The 19282-nt window shown below is 37.2% G+C and overlaps 1 protein-coding gene across 10 annotated transcripts in view; it reads right to left on the reverse strand.

Moving 5' to 3' along the window:
- Positions 1–19282, reverse strand: part of TRDMT1 (tRNA aspartic acid methyltransferase 1) — a 29047-nt gene that overhangs the window by 3201 nt on the left and 6564 nt on the right. For 2 of the 10 annotated variants that reach the window (XR_001227623.3, XM_005228853.4), the window contains exons 2-10: positions 16410–16519; positions 14658–14734; positions 13599–13670; positions 9814–9879; positions 8249–8318; positions 7254–7337; positions 6385–6755; positions 2558–2615; positions 1413–1542 (exon numbers count right to left, since the gene is read on the reverse strand). Coding sequence is in view for 7 of the 10 variants with exons in the window: in XM_005228853.4 (XP_005228910.1) it covers positions 1413–1542; positions 2558–2615; positions 6385–6755; positions 7254–7337; positions 8249–8318; positions 9814–9879; positions 13599–13670; positions 14658–14734; positions 16410–16519 (1038 nt within the window). In the remaining 3 variants the exon portion in view is untranslated. Of the gene's footprint in view, positions 1–1412; positions 1543–2557; positions 2616–6384; positions 6756–7253; positions 7338–8248; positions 8319–9813; positions 9880–13598; positions 13671–14617; positions 14741–16409; positions 16520–16813; positions 16991–17191; positions 17248–19282 lie in introns of those variants that run through there. The other 8 variants (XR_008747448.1, XR_008747449.1, XM_027777376.2 and 5 more) reach the window with 6 other exon arrangements.

Here is a 19282-nt window from a genome sequence, read left to right on the forward strand (position 1 = left end):
CAATATTAGCCCTACGACACCTCTCAGTGATGTTGTCATGACTGATTTCACACTGGGGGGGGGGGGGGGGGGGGGGCGGGGGCGTGGCGGGGAGAGAATGGGCAATTCTGTGCTCAAAAGAAATCTTAAACAGCATGATAAACCTATACAAGCCAAATCTACCCCTGTTCAGCTCAAGTTTCTTTACATTAGCCTACATCAATACGGAACAGAATTGTGCTAAGAAAAAGGCTGTCTGCAAAAAGAACAAATTCATTAAAAGCTATGAAAAAATCCTGCATGTTGGCACGTGGCTTAACACAGCACATTCCTGCAAATACTCTTGATCAAGTAAGCTTAGTGCTGGCAACACCAATGCTTGACTTTGTAAACTTTATAATGTTCTTTAAATGTAGTAATTTTGAATATAACATTAAGTAATAAATGAGAAAAACTAAAACTTCAAAACAAATAAATATATACGAACTATTAAAAATACAGATACTATTATATATATATATATCTCTCAACTATTAGTACTCAGAACTCTAAGTCACTGAGGAAGTCAAACAAAAATATAACAAATTACTCAAAGTCCATGGTGTCTTAATCTGTGGATACCTGTGTTGCCGAGACAATAAAATGATCTGTTGTGACAGCAGCAGGCCAAGCTCCTTAGCAGGTACTAACAGTTACACTTTCTTGGCTGCCTTTCTTTACAAGGGAAGTCTAGTGAATTTATTTTAGGCTTAATTCTGGTTGACTTGTGTCCAATGCACCGAGTCTTGCTCCTTGACTCCTTTTTCTTCACAAAAAGTTAGAAAATTAAGTAACTGACCAAGAGCTAGGACTGCCTCTTCTAGAAAACAGAGATGATTAAAGGTCATTAACTGAAGAGTTTGATTAATCCTGAACAAAGAAGTATCTGTAACTTCTGAAATTCCCTTTCTGTCAGCAGCTGCAAATGTGTGGAAGGGAGAAAGCAAGCAGCTCAAACACTGAGAACCACTAACAGACCTCCTGAACTGGCAGGATATATTGACTTACCACAGTTGTGAGTAATGTTGGCTGCTGCGTGAATAGTTTAAACAAATGTACTCCTTCATTGCCATTCAGTAATAGAACATTCTCATGCCAAAACTTTTTTTTTTTTTTAGTTTATGAAGACAAACCTAACCACAGAAGATGGCTCTTACAAAATATAAAAAACTAGCCAAAATTCAGAGAAGTTCAGAGTTAGCCAAATAACCAGAATCGGTAAGAATTGGTTCAGTTTTGGTCCAGGAAAAAAACAAAACAAAAACACGCACTGCAACATAAAAAGCATGGATTAGTCCCCAGTAAAAAAACAAAACAAAACAAAAAAAAACCAACCCCAAATACACAGGCATTTCTGAAGAATTATGTAAAAATGGGTACTTTCCAGCACATACCAAATTCCAGAGGGAATCCGTGAAGATTTGCTATTTCTCTTGGGGTAAAGTACCTCAGTTTTAGTGTTGACAATTTCATAAGCTTCTCTTCTTCTGGTAACTCCTCAATATGCTTAAACACTGATTCGAGCTATGAAGAATATCCAGAACAGGTATCACCAACGCAGGCCAAATATGTAAAATTTAAGTCACATCTTAACAGACTATTTCTTTCAATTATCACAGTGACAAAGACAATAGCACGTTTTCCTTGAAAGTATAATCAGTGGTGGTTTTTTGCAGCCAACAACTCAATACATGGACTTGCAAGAAAGAAATCAGCGTTGCCATGAGGGCATTCATCACTTCTTCCTCCAGTTACAAGCTATACCACTAGGTAATGAGGCAATCGAAGGACTATAAACATCTGTTTATGACAGGATAGTGACAATATAAGTCAATAGCAGACCCTCCACACAAATTAAACTGTATGGATACAGCTGTTTTAATAGTTACTTTGAGATTATCCTGAATTCCAAGGCTGCATTCTTCTTATGCTCAGAAATGCTATATAATTTTAGTGAACAGCACCGAAGTGCTGGAGGAAATGCCTGCGTACAAAACAGGCCTCGTGAAAAAATATCTGATTCACTGACACATTATTACCTTTCCCAATGCCTAAATACCACTTTGTGGTGAACTCAGTATCAACAGTAGAACTTCACAAAATACTGTGTCTTCCCAGATAAATAATACTATTGAAATTAAAACATGCTATACATATGACAGTATTTAGTGGACCATCTGTGTATAAAAAATGGCCCTAGATTCATGACACTGTATTCTATATAGTCTATCCATAGAATTAATAATTTTTAATGTTTTCACATAACCCTGTGAAACCTCTGTATCACATGACAGATAACAATAATAGCAACTCATATTCTACACACAGAGCCATACATACAATTTTGATCTAAATAAACTGTTGTTTAGGAACACAAAGTAAATCAATTGGAAACTTGGTTGCCATAAAATGTAGCTTTAAAAGCTTGTTACAATATTCAGAGCAAAAAAGCAGAAGACAGGAAAAAACAAGTTTTAAAACAAGTCTCATATCAGTTTTAAAACAAGTCATTCTCATATGTTAGTCTACACATTCTTACCTGTACATCTACTGCTGTCTGCAGAACTGAGCCTGTCCCTTCCACATAGTGTCCATACCTTAACAACAACAACAGTAACAATCTTAAATTAATTTTTTCATCAAACCTCATAGTACTGACAACTGCAAAGATGCAGGGAGGTTACTATCCACACCAACAGCCTTATATAAGGCAACTAGGCTACTACACAAGCCCGAGGAATTCAAGCATAGCATCATCAGAAAGGGCCACCTACACTGCACAAACCAATTAAGGCAAAATGTGTCAAAGGCCAAATGGTCCTAAGAGTTCAAATTGTCTCTCCATTAGGAACAAAGTTGTTCAGTCAGATTTAACTTTCGGTTGCTTGTGGATTTTCCAGAGGGAACGGATGGGGGATGACCAGGCATCTATGCAGAGCAGTCCAACAGAAAGAAAAAAATTAAATCCAACTAAACAGTAAGCAAACTTACATTCTAAAACCATATGATAGCTTTCCTGGATGCTTTGTGGTTGGCTGCTTAGCAACATATTTACTCTGTAGTCTCTTCCAGGTTACCATTTAAATGTAATTACAGGCTTTCAGAAACATGCTCCGATGGTCTAACTGTGCTAGTGTTTGAACATTCTGAACACAAAGAGACTGAGTCAAGCAAACAGAAGGCTTTTGCACTGTGGAAGAACTTCAGAAGATCCCCCACATTAGACAGATATGGTCTGCAATCATTAACAGGTGCTATTCTCTAGTTTTATCTGCACATCTGTAAAGACAATTACAGAAGTCTTTTGCTCTACTTCGGCCCATTTTAGAGCAAGGCACTGGAACAATTTTTGTTTCAAGCCTTTCTAATTCCACAATAAATAACAGAATACCCCCCCTTCAGGACAGACACAATGACCCAGCATGTTTCAATCTCGAGCATTTCTTCTTCATTTGGAAAAGCTTATGAGTAGTTCTGCCAATGTCAGTGACAGCAACACTTGTTTTAAAATAAAGTGCTTGCAAATCTTCCTTAGGATCAGAACAAAAGGCCCTAAACACTGATGCAGATTAAAAACACATGGAATTGAACTGTGTTGTAAATATACCACCCTTAATTGGTTAGTTGCATTCAGAAAATTCCTAACAAGTTTAACAATGTAACACACATAGCATTGAGGAATCCTGATCTTATATAGCATCTGATCATATTTCAGATTAATATATCCGAGCCAAAATAAAGACAAATTTCAAAGTGGTATTTTAAAGTAAAGAATCTTGGCACTAAAGTACAGAACTCCCCGCCCCCCCCAAAAAAAAAAAAAATCTAGTTAGTGTAAAAGTGGTTTGGGAGCCAGTGGGGGTGGTGTTGGGTTTTTAACACAAATGTGGGTAGATGGCCAACATTAACTGAATTGTTATTAATTCTTATTGCAGCTGCTGACTACAGAAAAATTAAAATTCATACCTTAGACTCAGAACATAATTAAAACCAGGAATTTTTGCCACAGTAAAAAATGATGCATTGATTTTCTGACATTTCATTACCAGTTTTAATGAAATAAGTTGGCTTACTAAATTACAGTGTTCAATTTTCATCTGACTCAAGACTTCCCCCCCATCCTTATTTCTGTCGGCTTTCAAAAAAACTTTTATATTTCACACACATAACATTATTTCTGGGTATATTGTGTCCTATATCACGACTAACAAACAGTTATTTCCGCAATGCTACAGAGTGTTCCTGTAACTAATATAACTAATATTAAAGTATTTTAGAAGGTATTGCTTCTCTTGTCAATCACATATCAACAATTTACAAGTCAGTCCAAAATTATTACATCTGAAGAAGTAGTTTTCATTTTCTCTGTCCTTTAAAATGGGCAACTTCAATCACCACAAACATATTCCTAAGAGAAACCACAGTGTTTGTAGTCCCAAGGAATTCCACAATCATTTTCCAATTGCCAAGGAGTCCAAGGTCAGAAGGGAACACAGGATCATCTGCTTGATATCTCACACATCACAGGCCATTACATTTTGCCCTATACTCCACCAAAGCCTTTCAGAAGACATACTGATATGACAAAGGCAGAAAGGCAAAAAACACTGATGAAATATCAGTGTTTGAGGTCCCTAAATTAGCAAGGACTGGAGAAGGCATACGCAGATTATCCTCATCACACAAACCTTGCTGGAAATACCTGAAAACCAATCAGACCTGAGGAAAAATTTTTCTCCCAGTCTCAAAGCTGATAGTCAGTATGACTTAAAAGAAAGACACCAGACAGGAACCTCAGAAGAGGGACTGTCTGTATCAGAGTGCTGTTCTGCTCTATCCAGGGTCCTCTTTACTAGACCTCACGCTTCAGAGAAACCTAAAAACATAACTCCCAGAACAGCAGTAACTTATTCTTTACCTCTGAAAGTGACTTGGATGAAGCCTGCGATATAATTATAACCCTTGTCTTAATGGAGAGCTATAACTTATATGACCACATTGAGAACAATGTTAGAAGCCTTCCTGCCCAAAGGCTCTTTAAAAAGGGAACAAAGACAGCAAATCAGATTCCTACATTTTGAGCCAAGAAGAACTACCATAACCATCTGGCCTGGCTTCTTCCACATCAGCAGAACAGCAACAGTCACACTCCGTGTCAGATTTCCCACCACTATATATAAAGACTTCATATCAGCTACTCAGGAGCCTCCTTCAGTGTGATTTTGATAAAAATAACCACAAACTACCATGACGTATTCTAGTGAAACCACAAGTGGCCAATTTATTTTTGATGACACTTAAGCCATACATGAGCTACATAAGAGATCATTCTGGCCCAAGGCTTTTATTTGACTGTTCTCATTAAGAAACAGATCCCACAAGATGCTGACTCCCACAATTCAAAAAAGTGAGGGCAGAAAAGGCTTATGTCAGCAAGAAACTGGGGAAAGAGCTTTCCTTTTGCACAAATGTTGAACTTCTGAAATTCTTTCTCTTCTCAGCTTTTTTATTGTCAAATAGTTAAAAAATCACAAATTCTGAAGGAACTCTATCTGGCAGTCTAATTTCTACTAATTAAAAAAGTTATGATTAGCTTTAACTCATCAATAAAGCCATTTTACTGAAACATTCTGAGAATTCTAAAAAAAAAAATAATCTAATTTGAAAAATTCACCAATATTAACATTTCCCACAAACTTTCAGGCTCCAACTGGCATTTTCCAATACAAATGCATTCAGTGGAAAAGCTCCTGACCAATTGTCTGTGGCATTTCAGAACACTCGCCAACCTCCGGCAGTCAAATGTAAAATTGCAAGGCACACATCAGAAAACTACTAGACAGAAAAGGACTGATGTTCTACTCCATCACATACATGACTTGCAATGCAGCAACCTAACTGGTTTTATGGCATATGGCTGATCCACAGCTATTCTGACCTACACAGCTGAAAAATCCAAGAAATCAATAAAATGTACAATGAAGACAGTTTTAATGAGGAATGGATCTGTCATGCATGACACTTTGTAACTTCATTGAGCAATATAAAGAAATTCATTAATGAATCAGTACTACAGAGGTCTACTGGAACCGTATTTCCGCAGGGGTAATTAAGCTTCTGTGAAGGTCAACAACAAATGGCACTGTCTTTTGTGAATGCCTTTTTGGAGTGGGCACATGATGTCTGGCAGAACAGTTTCTCATGCTGGCATGCCACTGGACCACGAAGCACACTATATAAGGAGGTTTTTTTCAGAGGCCTGGGTTGTTTTTATGAATCTTCCCTCTTTGTTTTTATAGGACATAAGCAAAAATACACTTAAAATTTCCAGACGTGATTCAGCAAGACATTGTCTTTGCATCTTACCCTTTTGTGAAGCACGTGGATCTCCGGGAGGTGGGTTTAACAATGTCTAACAAGAAGGCATAGCGCAATAAGGACTTCGGTGGTAAGAAATATTGGCTCATTTCTTCATTTCCCTCCTCCAAGAAATCTTTTAGCATTTGAATAGAAGAATCATTGTCTTGATCACGTTTCCTTTCCATTTCTTCTGCTGTTTCAAGTTTAAAAAGAAAGGTCCCTTTTGGTAAACTCTTCTTGCTGCTGCAATCAGGACCAATATTTGGATCCAGATTCTTCTCTTCAGAAGACAAGGAAGGACTAACTTCATCTACTTTGTCAGTGACTTTGTCCTTGCATAAGTCTTCTAGATCGTGATGTGGGAATCTTGTCAATATCTAAGAAGAAATTGTAAGGAAAAAAAAATAAAGAACTGCACTGGATAAGCAACCTGACAGCTGACACTGCAGTGAGTAAAATTCCTTCAAGAGATGCTCAGAATAAAGCAAGTAACCATCTGATTTTATTTTCATGAAGGTTTCAAAAAATATTGGCATTAAGATTTGCTGACCTACCAGCAGCGACGTCAGGAACAACCACAAATAATTGCCTTTGCAAAAATGCCTTCCCAAGGGCATGAAAAAGGAGCAGAATGAGTTGTTTTCTAGCCCACTATCAGCTACTGTTCCCCAACTGTATAAAGCCATCTAAACTACTGACATGCATCTCAACCCTTAGAAAACTCAGCATCCAGGCTGAAAAAAGAGACAGAACTTAACCTTTCTGTTGGTATCACTTATCCCTCTCTCCATCCATCAATACACACCACTAAACTGAAAATTTAAACCTAAACCTTCATGAAACAAAGCAAATTCAAGTAATACTAACAGACTCACCTGACCAGGAGCTTGAAAGGAAAATGGTTCTTGGTGAAGCCTTGCAATTAGAAAATATCGCAGCCTAGAATTGGGAATGCCAAGCTGTAAGCAAAACACACAAGCCTTTAGCCTTTAGGTGCCCACGTCATAAAGAGAGAAAACGTAGTCTATTAGCATCATACAGTAATCTGCCATTACATAAAATAACAGAACTAAGACACTAATATATTTTGTGACTTTGGAGATAGCAGTATTAATTGGTAATACCTAAATACTTCTAACTTCCATACTTTCAAGGAAACAAGTGGGCAATTATTCTTTGCACCTCATGGATTTGACTTTCTCTGTAAACAAACAGGAATGTAAAAGAACTCTTGTATGAGGTAAGAAGAAAAGTTACATGCATCACAATTTCTTGGGACAGGTACCACCTGTTTTCTACAGAAATGCAAAACTGTGTCTCCTTGACTTTTTGAACAAGGCATTACAAGACATCTAACCAAAACAAATGCACCACAACTGGTTTTTAAGGTTCTCTCTATCAGCTTCTCTCGGAAGTACATCAAGTATTTCATTGATTCTATTTAGTCTTGCACAACCTGAAATCTCTCACAACCCTTTTTTTTTTTTTTTTTCAGTTGCCAGGGAAACATGCAAACAAAGCCCCTCCTCCCACAAATAACACAGACATTTTCTGTGCTGGGAAATTCACAGGCATCAGCACTTCTGAGGCTCCTGCAGGGAAAACCACCTTCCTCCTCACGGTGTAAATTCATGCTGCCTTAAAAAATATCAAGTAGTAGCAAAGCAACAGGGGACTAGGGTCTGAACAGCAGTATGATTACGTCAGTATACTGATGAAAAATCAGAAGTCATGCCACATGGCTTTCTCATTCAAGAGTATCTTCAGTCCTGGGGGTGACTCTCTTTAATAAAATTGATCATTTTCAAATGTTCTTGGGCTCAGTGCAGTTTGAACAGTTAAATAATATTAGAGCAATTTCAGTACTCACACAAGTTGGAGACAAGAGAAATTCTTGACATTTAAAACCACATGTTGCTAGTGTTCGCAGAAGTTCATTTCTGGCAGTGAAAAGAATCAAAATGCAATTACTCCCTTCATACAACCTTTAGGCCCTTTTTTTATCCTAAATAAAAACACATTAACTGCAATACCTCAGGTATCAAGACACTCAGCACATTCTATGAGAAAGAATTGGACAGGGAATTACAAATATGAAGTCATCGATTTCTGAACTTGAGGAGACAATAAACAAAGTTCAGTGTTACTATAACCAAAAACTACTATTACACATTCACAGGTATCTCATACCTACTTCAAAACACCCCTTCAAAGAATATCCCATCTCTTAGGAGAGTATTTCTAGTGTGTCAACAAGGAAAATAATCAGAGGGCAAGACATTCTCTTAATTGTGAATTATAAAACAGGAGATTAAACCCACTACAAATAGCTCACTACTTTACTCTGTTCACATACATGGCATCAGCTAAGTCTAACAAAAGGGCTAACAACAGATGACAAAAATTGGTGGCTTTGATATAACAGTGCGGTAGGACTGTACTTCATAAAGAACTGAAAAATCATTGAAATGGCAATCTTAAAAAGACTTGTCTTTTCTTTCCTGTTCCATGCTCGAACTATGCAAAAAGCAGGAGCTGTGACCTGTACCTGGTATGTGACACTGCATCCCAAGTGTCGTAAGAGAAATCAAGCGTTCTGACTGGGGTGTTCCTGAACTACAGCTTGTTTCGAACACTGGCCAGCAAGGCATAGCCTAGGGAATCGCAGGGTCTACAGCTGCAGCCTGCACCAACAACAAAGTGTTCAAGTGACTGCTGCATGCTTAACTAGTGAGAGCTAACTGCCAGCTGCCTCCCATATTCATTAAGAAGCACGATGTACAGCATGGCTACTCTCTCGGTACTTTAAGGAATGCTATGGAAAGATCCTACCCTATGCCAGCAAGAAATGAGAAGGAAGACTGCAACCTCATCTCCTGCTTTGCCCACAAGAGAGGAGAATGCTCCTGCTATCATTAGGTAACCTTACTGACAACTTTCCTCTTCTACATTTCAAAGATTTTATACAGTCTTCATACTGTATCTCTGGACCATCTGATGGCAACTCTGAATCACTGATAATCTGTTTTCAACAAAGGTACTGAAGAAAGCCCCTATACTGTATCATGAACTTAACACAAGATAACATGAGCTCCTGTCATGGATAAAACCCCAAAACCTCCAAGTGCTATACCTACTGTTATTTTCCCTTGAAAATTAATATTGATGTTTTGTAAAGGACACAAGATCATCAAATAAAATAAATGGAGTCAACCTGTTATCTGCGTAGAGAAATAAATAGTTATTTAGCAAGTTACTTTCACAACCTAAGACTTTCAATCCTAAATTAAAACAGTATTTTTAACGCACAGCTGCTAGCTATCTTATCTGATCCTATTTTGTTAACTTGAATTCTAGGAAATAAAACTCTTGCCTTCCCCTTCCAAAGAAAATGTCCTTTATTAAAAAAATAAACTTGCATAAATTAGACTTTACCTCGCAGAAGAGGATTCAAATCCTTTAACATTTTCTAAAAGTAGATATTTTGGAAGCTTCTGCAGTCTACAAGGAAAAAAATTAAACAAAACAGAGTAACAAGATGTAAACTACATTATATTCATCCACAGATTTGTTTAGCTACAAGAAAGATCAAAGTATTTCCAAATCATGCCAGCTGTTAAAGTTTAGCATCCTTAAAAACAATGTACCTCAACTTTCAAGGTAGCCTAGATCAAATCATTCCCAGCTGAATTAAAAATGTAGCTTGCTGGTAATCATAAAAACCAACAAAACCCACTTAAGTTCAGATGGACTGCTGCACCCTCCCGTACCCCATGCACATACTTCTGAAAATGCTTATCACATTCATTTCCTAAAGCATAACATTATTATTCAACAGATTGAGTTTGTAATAGCAAAGATAATTGTCAAGGGAAAAAACATCACTATTTAGCCATGGAATAGAAAACTTTTGTTTTAAAGTGCCTAAAACAAAATTCAATGTCAAAATGTTACTTCAACTTTAGTGGTAACACATCAGAACCAGCATAGAACCAGCATTCATCTAATTACTTTAAGAAATACGACATGTTTAGAGCTCAAATTGCAGATATTCTCAACTTTTACTTAACTTTTTCATTTTGATGGAGGGGGGGGAGGGAGCTGAGGTTTAGCAAGATCAGTGCAGAGGTCTGGAAATAGGCTCATTCCAAAACTAGCATGTTAAATCTCTGGAGAAAGGAACATGTCCAAACTGTACCAGGGACCAGTCTAAAAATTTAGAAGAATAGATTCAGATTCAAGTCTCTGTGAACACCCCTGGCACTGATTAATTCTCTAGTAAAGTTAATGTAGACATAGTATGTCTGTTATACATTGAGATCTTGGAACAGAATACAGAAACAGGGTATTAATGCCACCAGACAACAGTTCTGCACTTATTTAAGTCAGTAAGTGACTTTGGACTTCCACTGGTACAAATCACAGTAGCATTTGTTTTAGCCTGTTCTTAACTATCATCAACTAAAGACATTCATGTGAAGTATTAAAGAACTAAAGGCTTTCACAACAAACTGGAAAATGTACAAGGTACTACATCAAATTTAAAGATACTAAAGCTAATAGCGAAAAAATAGTACTACACTAACAAAAAAAGCAGCAGCAGCCAAATTCCCTGCAGAGGAATGGAGAATGTATCTGTTCGTGTGCCTACCCACACTCAACATCATCATCTACTATGAAACTTTTTTTAAAAAGATTTTTAAAGTTATGAATCCAAAGCATAGCCTGAAATGCAAGAGCACAGGCAGGATCAACAGATCACAAGATAAGTAATCACCACACAAAGAGTATGTTAAATACTTGGCAGGTATTAACATTACAAATGTGCCTGTAAAAGTAGCACTCTGACCTCTTAGCATTAGATTTCCCTGGGTTATTGCTTAGACATGATAAACAGACCACTTGGGTCAAACTTTGTTTGCTGGCTGTGTTCTCCAATGTTTTCCCTGGTCTTTCCAGATCTTGGAATTGTCCTTTCCATCTAATACCTTTCTTCTCAGAATATCTTCGAGCCTCATTTCAGCAACATTTCATTATAAAAGGCTGAACATAAGGTAGAAATAGCCAAGGGATGAGAAATTTATCGTTCTCATAAACTGAATGCATGCTGTACCAAATTAGAATGCAAATTCCTATATTAAGAATTTCCCTTTTTTGGGCTGAAATACTCCACACTCAATGTCTGGCAAATATGTCATATCCAAAAAATACACAAGCACTATCTCGGTAAAACATAAATCTATTGGAACCGAGAAACTCTACAGAAGCCACCATCTTGAACATTTTACAGACTACTTACAGCAATTACTGCCTCAAGAAACCACCTGCCCAAGGGAGATAAGGGACATCACGAGGGTCTCATGGGGTGTTGAGATAAAAGTACCACAGCCAAACCCAGCTCCTTTGCATAGTCATGACGAAAAACATATGCCCTGTAATGTCTAAAGCTTTGGTTTTGAGAAGGAAAAGCTTCTGCCCTTTATCCAGCTAAATCCATAGCAACCAGGAAGCAACATTTCCATATTAATGCACAAAAGTGTCACAAAACCAGCCAGCCTCTTAACTGTGTCTCAGTTTAACAGAAAGGAATACTTAAGTCAGGATTCCTTTAAGGATAAGGAAGGTACTATTATTCTGACAAATTACTGACTTACACACCATCTGCTGGTTTTAATTTATCATTTTGAAAGGTCAGTCCGGAGGACTGAGTTACATTCCTCATTCTGGAAAAGACATCCTTTGCAATTTCCAGAAATCCATGTTATCTATTTTTGTGTCTCTGCTAGAAACGGGAAAGTAATAATAATCTCTCTTTTCATTGTCTAACTTAACTAGGCTACAGAATCTGTATTGCGTTCTGTGCTCTCTGCCACAGATTTCTTGGGTGATCCCAGTGAAGCCACTCAGCCCTTCTGTGTCTGTGTTCTCTAACTGCTGATGACAAGGGCAAAAAGCTAGTCCTATTTAATATTGCTGGCTGCTGAAAAGTTCTTTCTGGAAGAAGGATGAAGACCCTTTTCTCCCAGCATCAACAGCAGTTCAAAAGAAAGGTTGTTGTTGGTATGTTTCCTTCTGTGTAGAAAAGCATTTGTGAGAGAGAGCACAAGAAAGCAAGCAAGCAACCACCAACCCCAACCCCCCTCGCCCCCCCCCCCCCCCCCATCCTCCTGAAATTCTGAGAACAAGATTAACAAATCAAGAAATATATAAAGAACGGCTGTCCCAGTCTCCAGCAGAAGCAGGACTGCCAGGAATGGTTAAGTGTCTGGTACATTGTAACTGATGCAAATTCTCAGGCTATGCCAACTGTGCCCAATGGACATCTCAATCCAGAACCAGAAACTTCTGCTGGATAATCTTCCTGGGCAACTTGCCCCACTTCCTCCAGAAGGGTTCCTACAGTGCTACACACCTCTTCCCGAAAAAAAGACTACAAGCTTTACTTGGAGCTGATTTTTAACGATCTCAATAAGAACAATTTAGGTCAGCAAAATCCACTGTTTCAAAATTTAAGGCATAAACAATACAAATAATTATGGCTATTTTATTAGGGACTGAAGTTTGACCAGGCAAAAATGACAGATCAATATTAAGACAAGGGCACTGTTCAGACAATGTAGTGCTATCTGAATTCTTAAGTATTACTAACCAAAAGCACACAATTTGCCCTGAGATATCTAGAAGCAGCATGAAAAAGACAGAATAGACACTTCAAGAAAGAACAGAAGGGGGGATGGAAGAAGTATCATATTGCCCATTCAATAACATATTTAAACTTTCCAACGTTGCCTATTCAAAAGTTGACAAAATGTTGAATCAAAGGTTTTTTTAATCTGGTATTTCAAACAATTTTCATGTTTCCATGATGCCCATTAGAAAACTATTATATTATCTACTCCTGTTTCTCTATAAAGTCAGTGCAAGTTTGATGCTGAACTGAAAATAACTAACTCAATGTTCCATTTCTAATATAGCCACAGTTTAAATAGACACCCAATAATAAGAAACCCCTAAACAATGAAAGCATATACAGTAACTATGAGATGATAATGGCATTAGTAAAATACAAGTGTTCATAAGTTACACAGGATCACGTGAAAACAAGTAATATAACACAATACTTGTAAGTCTCCCTGTAAAATACTAGAGATGACTTCTCTTGCCGAAATATAAAGGACCTACACAGAGGCTTAAGAACTGAGGCAGAAGTTCATTTATACCTTGGGAGAGTATCAAGGATATAGAGAAAGCTTTTTGCCCGTGGATCAGATACATCACCTTGCAGGCCAATTCTAAAAAAAGAATAAAGAAACACCTGTGTATTACTTGGAGCAGACTGACATTTGACTTACATTTTTCTACAGAATGCTGACAGTTTTTGCGTTGAGTTTCAAAAAGGGATTCTACAAAAGCAATGTGTACAGATACAAGGACCTGCTCACAAAATGAGTGTCCTAAGAAATGCTTTAAGGAATGAAAGCCTACCCTGGAATCCATCAGCTAATAGTGAGGTTAAAATCGAAGCATTTAGTAATAAAATCCACTCCCCAGTCTGCAAAGTGTTTGGCATTCTGGTCTTGTCCACCAAACCCCTTGAATGTACTTGGCTCTGAAAGGACAAAAAATCCCCACTGGGTTCCTGGGAATACCCCACTATTTTACATTGAATATAATACATTTATATGAATTAAAGCCTAAGTGCGCACCATTTTGCAGGATTGAGCCCCATGTGAATAACTTTGTAACATTAAACCGGACAGCTCATGTAGGTAATAAAGATAATATAACTATTCCAGACCCGTGTTCCTCTAATCTGTATTTGTATTAGCTCTTAAAAAAAGAATGAAGCCTTGGTAGAAGAGCTTCAGCATGTCTCTAAATTAGTCATACACAGATTTTTCTTTTCATCATTTTACAAAAATTTTAAAAAAATTGAAATAATAATTCCTATATACATCATAGGTTTGCACAAATACATCTTTATAGGTCAACACCACTTTAGAAGGATCTTTTTAATCTTAGAGCATTCAATGAGATATACTGTCTTACACAAGCAGTTTCATCACCATCAACAGACTTTTTCATGAAGCTAGTCAATATTTAAGATTCAGACCGCTGCATTCCTTCCACTTCAGTAAACATCAGGATGAACAAAACTACATTTTTGCTTAGAAAGATAGACAGATGAACCACACATAGGGTTACTCTTGAAAAACATTTCTCCTTTAACAGTACATACTGTAGTAACTGCACTTTTCTCCAAAGCATGCTGTATCTACCTGGTAAATGGCTGACAGGGAGGACTCATCAAAATCATATCAAAAGATAATCTGTCAAATTCTTTCAGTGTTATGCCCTGAATAAGGAAAGAGAAGAATGTTGAGTGTCATAAACTGTATGAAACTCTCAAGTCATCTTTCAGATCAAACTACCTCTCTTACTTCCGCTACATGCTTCATCTAGCAAAACACTACCTAATCTCCCATTTGACGTAATAAATTCAATTTTTTCTACCTTGGCAAACTGTACAATGCAAATATGCATTAATTGCTTTGAATATAAACCAAAACCGGTAACGATGTTAGCATCTATACATAATCTTGAGGGGTTTATGTACTCATTCTTTCAGAATAGGTGTATAGTGGTTCCTTCAATAGGTCACATCAAAACGCTTAACTACTTATTTCTCCCCATCCCTCCTCAAATATGTTATTCAACTAGAGAGCCTCTGTACATCAAAAACAACATGTTCATCATCATCATCAAAATCAACATGTTCAAAACAGGTGAAAAAAATATTACATCTTCTCAAAAAACAAAATATCTAAACAGAAAAGTAGCTCAGGTGTTAACATGGTAATTTCTATAGGTCCAGACTGTGGGGTATAATTCTTCGGAGCTCACTACCAACACATCCTGTACTGTTTATTTCATTCTAGTTTTTGCCTAGTAAAAATCCCTCACAGATATTATATGGCTGAAAGCTCTACTCTGCAAAAATATATTCTGTTCAGAGAAGAAAAAATTAGATCTGCTGCACTAATTAATTACACAGGTGGAAGTTCCCCTAGACTAAATTTTAACCAAAAGGACAGCATATTGAGGGGCCAAGAGGAGAGAAGGACAATGATCAAGTAACTGTAAGCCAAAGAAATCATTGCCTTACATATTTTGAGGGATATATAGCAAATGTAACATTACTGCCCACAGAAACTAGACAAAAGCTGCTATTTTTTCCCAATAAATTTAAAGAAGGTCTTACTGACTGTAATCTGCTCTTATCTACTATAAGGAGACATATGCAAGCATTCTCCTTTTCCCATATAAAACTGTAGATTATCATTCAGTCTGTTATTATTGAGTGGTGAATAGCCATTTAACCTTTAGCCACCTATTTAAGTCTTATTTAAGCTGGTGTCTCAAAACTAATTCATTATTTTTTACTGTCCTGTTGTAAAGCTGTAAAAGAAGATTAAGAGGTATACAGTATTTTCTAACTAAATCCAGGCAAAAAACCATGCCTAGTCTGCCCCTCCATTACTAAAACAGAATCTGATTTTAGCTAGTTCTTCAAATAATTCAGAAAAGGGACCGAATTTCTAAAATATTTGATCTATTGAACCCACAAAAAACCCACAAGACTGTCCCAAGTAATATGTCTTCCTGTGTTTTTCTGACCTCAACCATAACTACAAAGACATGCCTCCAAGTAATTTGATTAAATTCTTTCAAAATACATAAAAATATTTTTTTAATCTAAATTTGTCATTCCTTTACTGTTGGTAAGCATTCCTGTTGACATCACATAACTTTTCTTCATGTAGCAGTCAAGACTTTCAGGAAAAGACTGCAGTGTATCTCTCTAACTTCAACAAGCAACCACAACACAAGAAATCAAAGTTATCATAAAATTGCTATATTCGTAACAACATAATTAGATTTTTTGTTTCTCTTGTTACTGACAAGGATAGTGAAGACAACATATTTCTAGAAAAGCCAGACTAGTGTAAAAAAAGACATTCATTACTCACCTCAATTGTCTTTGCCCATAATGGCGTGCCCGGAAAGTTGTGCTTATAAACTTCATTGGCAAGAGTGTTCACATCAACAGCAGCAACAACTTCTGCAGATGTGCAGCTTTCTAAAGTTAAAAAAAGAATTTGAAAACTGTAGCTTCTCTTTTACTGCTCTTGGAAAAAATACGTTTGCTCAGCTGCGTTACAGCTATGCTCAAAAATAAAAGGGAAATTACATGACTGAACTCTGCTGTGCTACCTTTAAAACTTTATAAGAAAAATACACCGTTTTTCTAATCATATGGCAAGTACTTCCCTTCCTCATATAAATCCAAAACCAAAAGCTAACCATGCACTTCTTAATTTGTAGGTACAGTCACACAAACTCCAAAGAGGGTGCATCTTTACAACGTTCCCACCTGCACTCATCTGGTCTCTCCGAGTTGGTCTCTACCACAGGAATGCAGCCTGAATCAATCTGCCAAGCCCCCCTGCCACTGCCTGCACCTCTCCAGCCACTGACAACTTACAGGAACTGAACATGTTATTTTGGAATATGCTACTTCTCATTGTGAAAAAACAGCACCAATATGTTTGAGGTATATCTACTCTCACAAGAAAACTTTAAGAAGTTGCCTGCAAAACACTGGTGCTTATATTCCAGTAAAACCTTGGGCCTTGAATCCAGCTGCTGCCCCCTTTGAGTTCAAGGTCCCCAAAATATCAAAGGGTTTGAAGGACAAAATTTGGCAGCTCCTCTTCTCTCAATATCAAAGGAAGTACTTCTGGACACTTACATATGTCATTGAAAAGGAGAGAGCACAGTTTAACAAATCTACTGACAGCTAAAATCCTGAAAGAAAAATACACGAAAAAGAATGTAAATAACCAATTGTTAATTTATAGAGTAACAGAATAGTAAGCTCTACAGAAGCTAAAACCATAAAAAATCCAGTGTTTAATCCACTGCTCGTCATGTCACACTATTTATTATTACTAACCACAACACCTTCCCTCAGGCTTTTTATCCAGGAAGATAAGCTGTGGTCACCGTTATAGTTGCAGGCAGAAAACAGTGACCATACTTCCTGATACACAAAACCAGTTTCAACCACCAGGAAATTTACATCATAGTCACCATTACAAAGACTCAGATAAAAAATTAATTGCCCACGTTTCATTTTATTTTTGCAAACCAAAATAAGTAAGGCAAATAGCTACATGCCTTTGACTAGTCTGACAACATGCTCAAGTAACACTAACAAATGACCTTACAAGACACCTTATGAACTACTTCTAGTGGCCTAATTATTTACAGTTTGAGAGAATGAAAACTCAGCTATGAAGTCCCCAGTGGATTTTATTTTGAGTGATACAGTTATCATCCATCTACTCTTTTTCAGGTTTTCAAGGCCACCTTATTCAAAACTAAGATGAATGAGAAATCTGGGTATTAGACAGATTGTAGCAGTCATTTTAACAAAGATCAACCTGGTTCTCCTGCATTTACTTGGTGCAATAGAGAACAATAAGGAGTTTCACAAGAAAAACACAGACAGTTGCCCATTAAGGGTCAACATACAAATTATTTGCAGTTACTGTCTTGACATTTTGACCATAAATTGTAACTAAGTATTAAATACAGGTGCACCCACGGGGACAACAGAACGACTACACCTGGGATTACAAAACAGGTATGTTAACACTGACATCTAGCGTGAAAAGAACATTGTGGTAGCAGGTTGACTGTCTCAATTTGCAAGTATATTCAAGAACCAACACTTTCATCTTCTTAAAACAAAGCGGCAACACCTAAGTAATGGGAACAAATTTCAAGTACTGTTTAAGAGACTGCTTTTCTCACTTACTCTTTCAGTTTTTAAACCATGTTGACCTGACAAGCTGATCCTTACTGCATGTTCCAGGCACTCCAGAAAAGGGGGGGGGCTTAAAAAAAAAATCAGGAACCTCAAATCATTATCTAACTGAACATATAGTTTAAAAATGACAACTGACAGGGAACATGCTTTCTCTCACAACTCATGATTCAGATGTTCATCCTTTTTGCTACCATCAATCCAATCTCTCCCTGCACACACACAAGAAAAAAGAAATACTGAGGATTTGTATCAAGGGACTTCACAGGCCCAAATGCCTGGAAATAGTGAAAGAGAGTACACAGCTAATAGTAATTTATTGAATCTCCTTGCAATACAATGCTCTGTCTAAACCAGAGATGTTAACCTGCATGGAAAAGGGGCAGGAACTTTTCCTGAACTATTCCACCTGACATCCTCTCTTCTCATTTCAAAGGCCCGATAATTTTTTCAAAGCTTCTCCTCCTTTTCACTCAAAAGCTGTGGCTCACTTGGGAGTTCCTGTTACAGAACAGACTCCCTCTAAAAGCTGATTAAGCATATTTGTGTGGAAATACCCTGGAAACGCATGAAGGAGCTTGAGCAGACAAGCAGATCTCACACATCCAACCTAACAAAGAAAAGCTTGTGTAAATTTCAAACAATGAGAAAATGAAACATTTAAAAATAAATTCTCCTGAAATTAAAATAACTTTGATGTCAAACAGTGATATTCCATTTTGCTATATAAATATAAATTTATGACTTGAATATGACTGTAGGAATGCAACATAAAAAAGACTGAAAGCAGAATCTAAAAAAACAGAATCAAGACCGTGTTTAACTATCCCCACTGACAAAAGGCACAAAAGCAACTCAGGAATATGAAAATGCCCCTGAATTGCTGACTTAGTGAGATGTTGAATCAACTCCCCAAAATATATAGCTGAACTTCAATACAGAAACAGACACAGCTCTGGAAACTTTTTCTTCCCCAAACAAGCACATCCAATCTTCAAAACACAGCCATTT

This window comes from Falco peregrinus, chromosome 5, assembly GCF_023634155.1.
Source record: "Falco peregrinus isolate bFalPer1 chromosome 5, bFalPer1.pri, whole genome shotgun sequence".
NCBI lineage: Eukaryota > Metazoa > Chordata > Aves > Falconiformes > Falconidae > Falco > Falco peregrinus.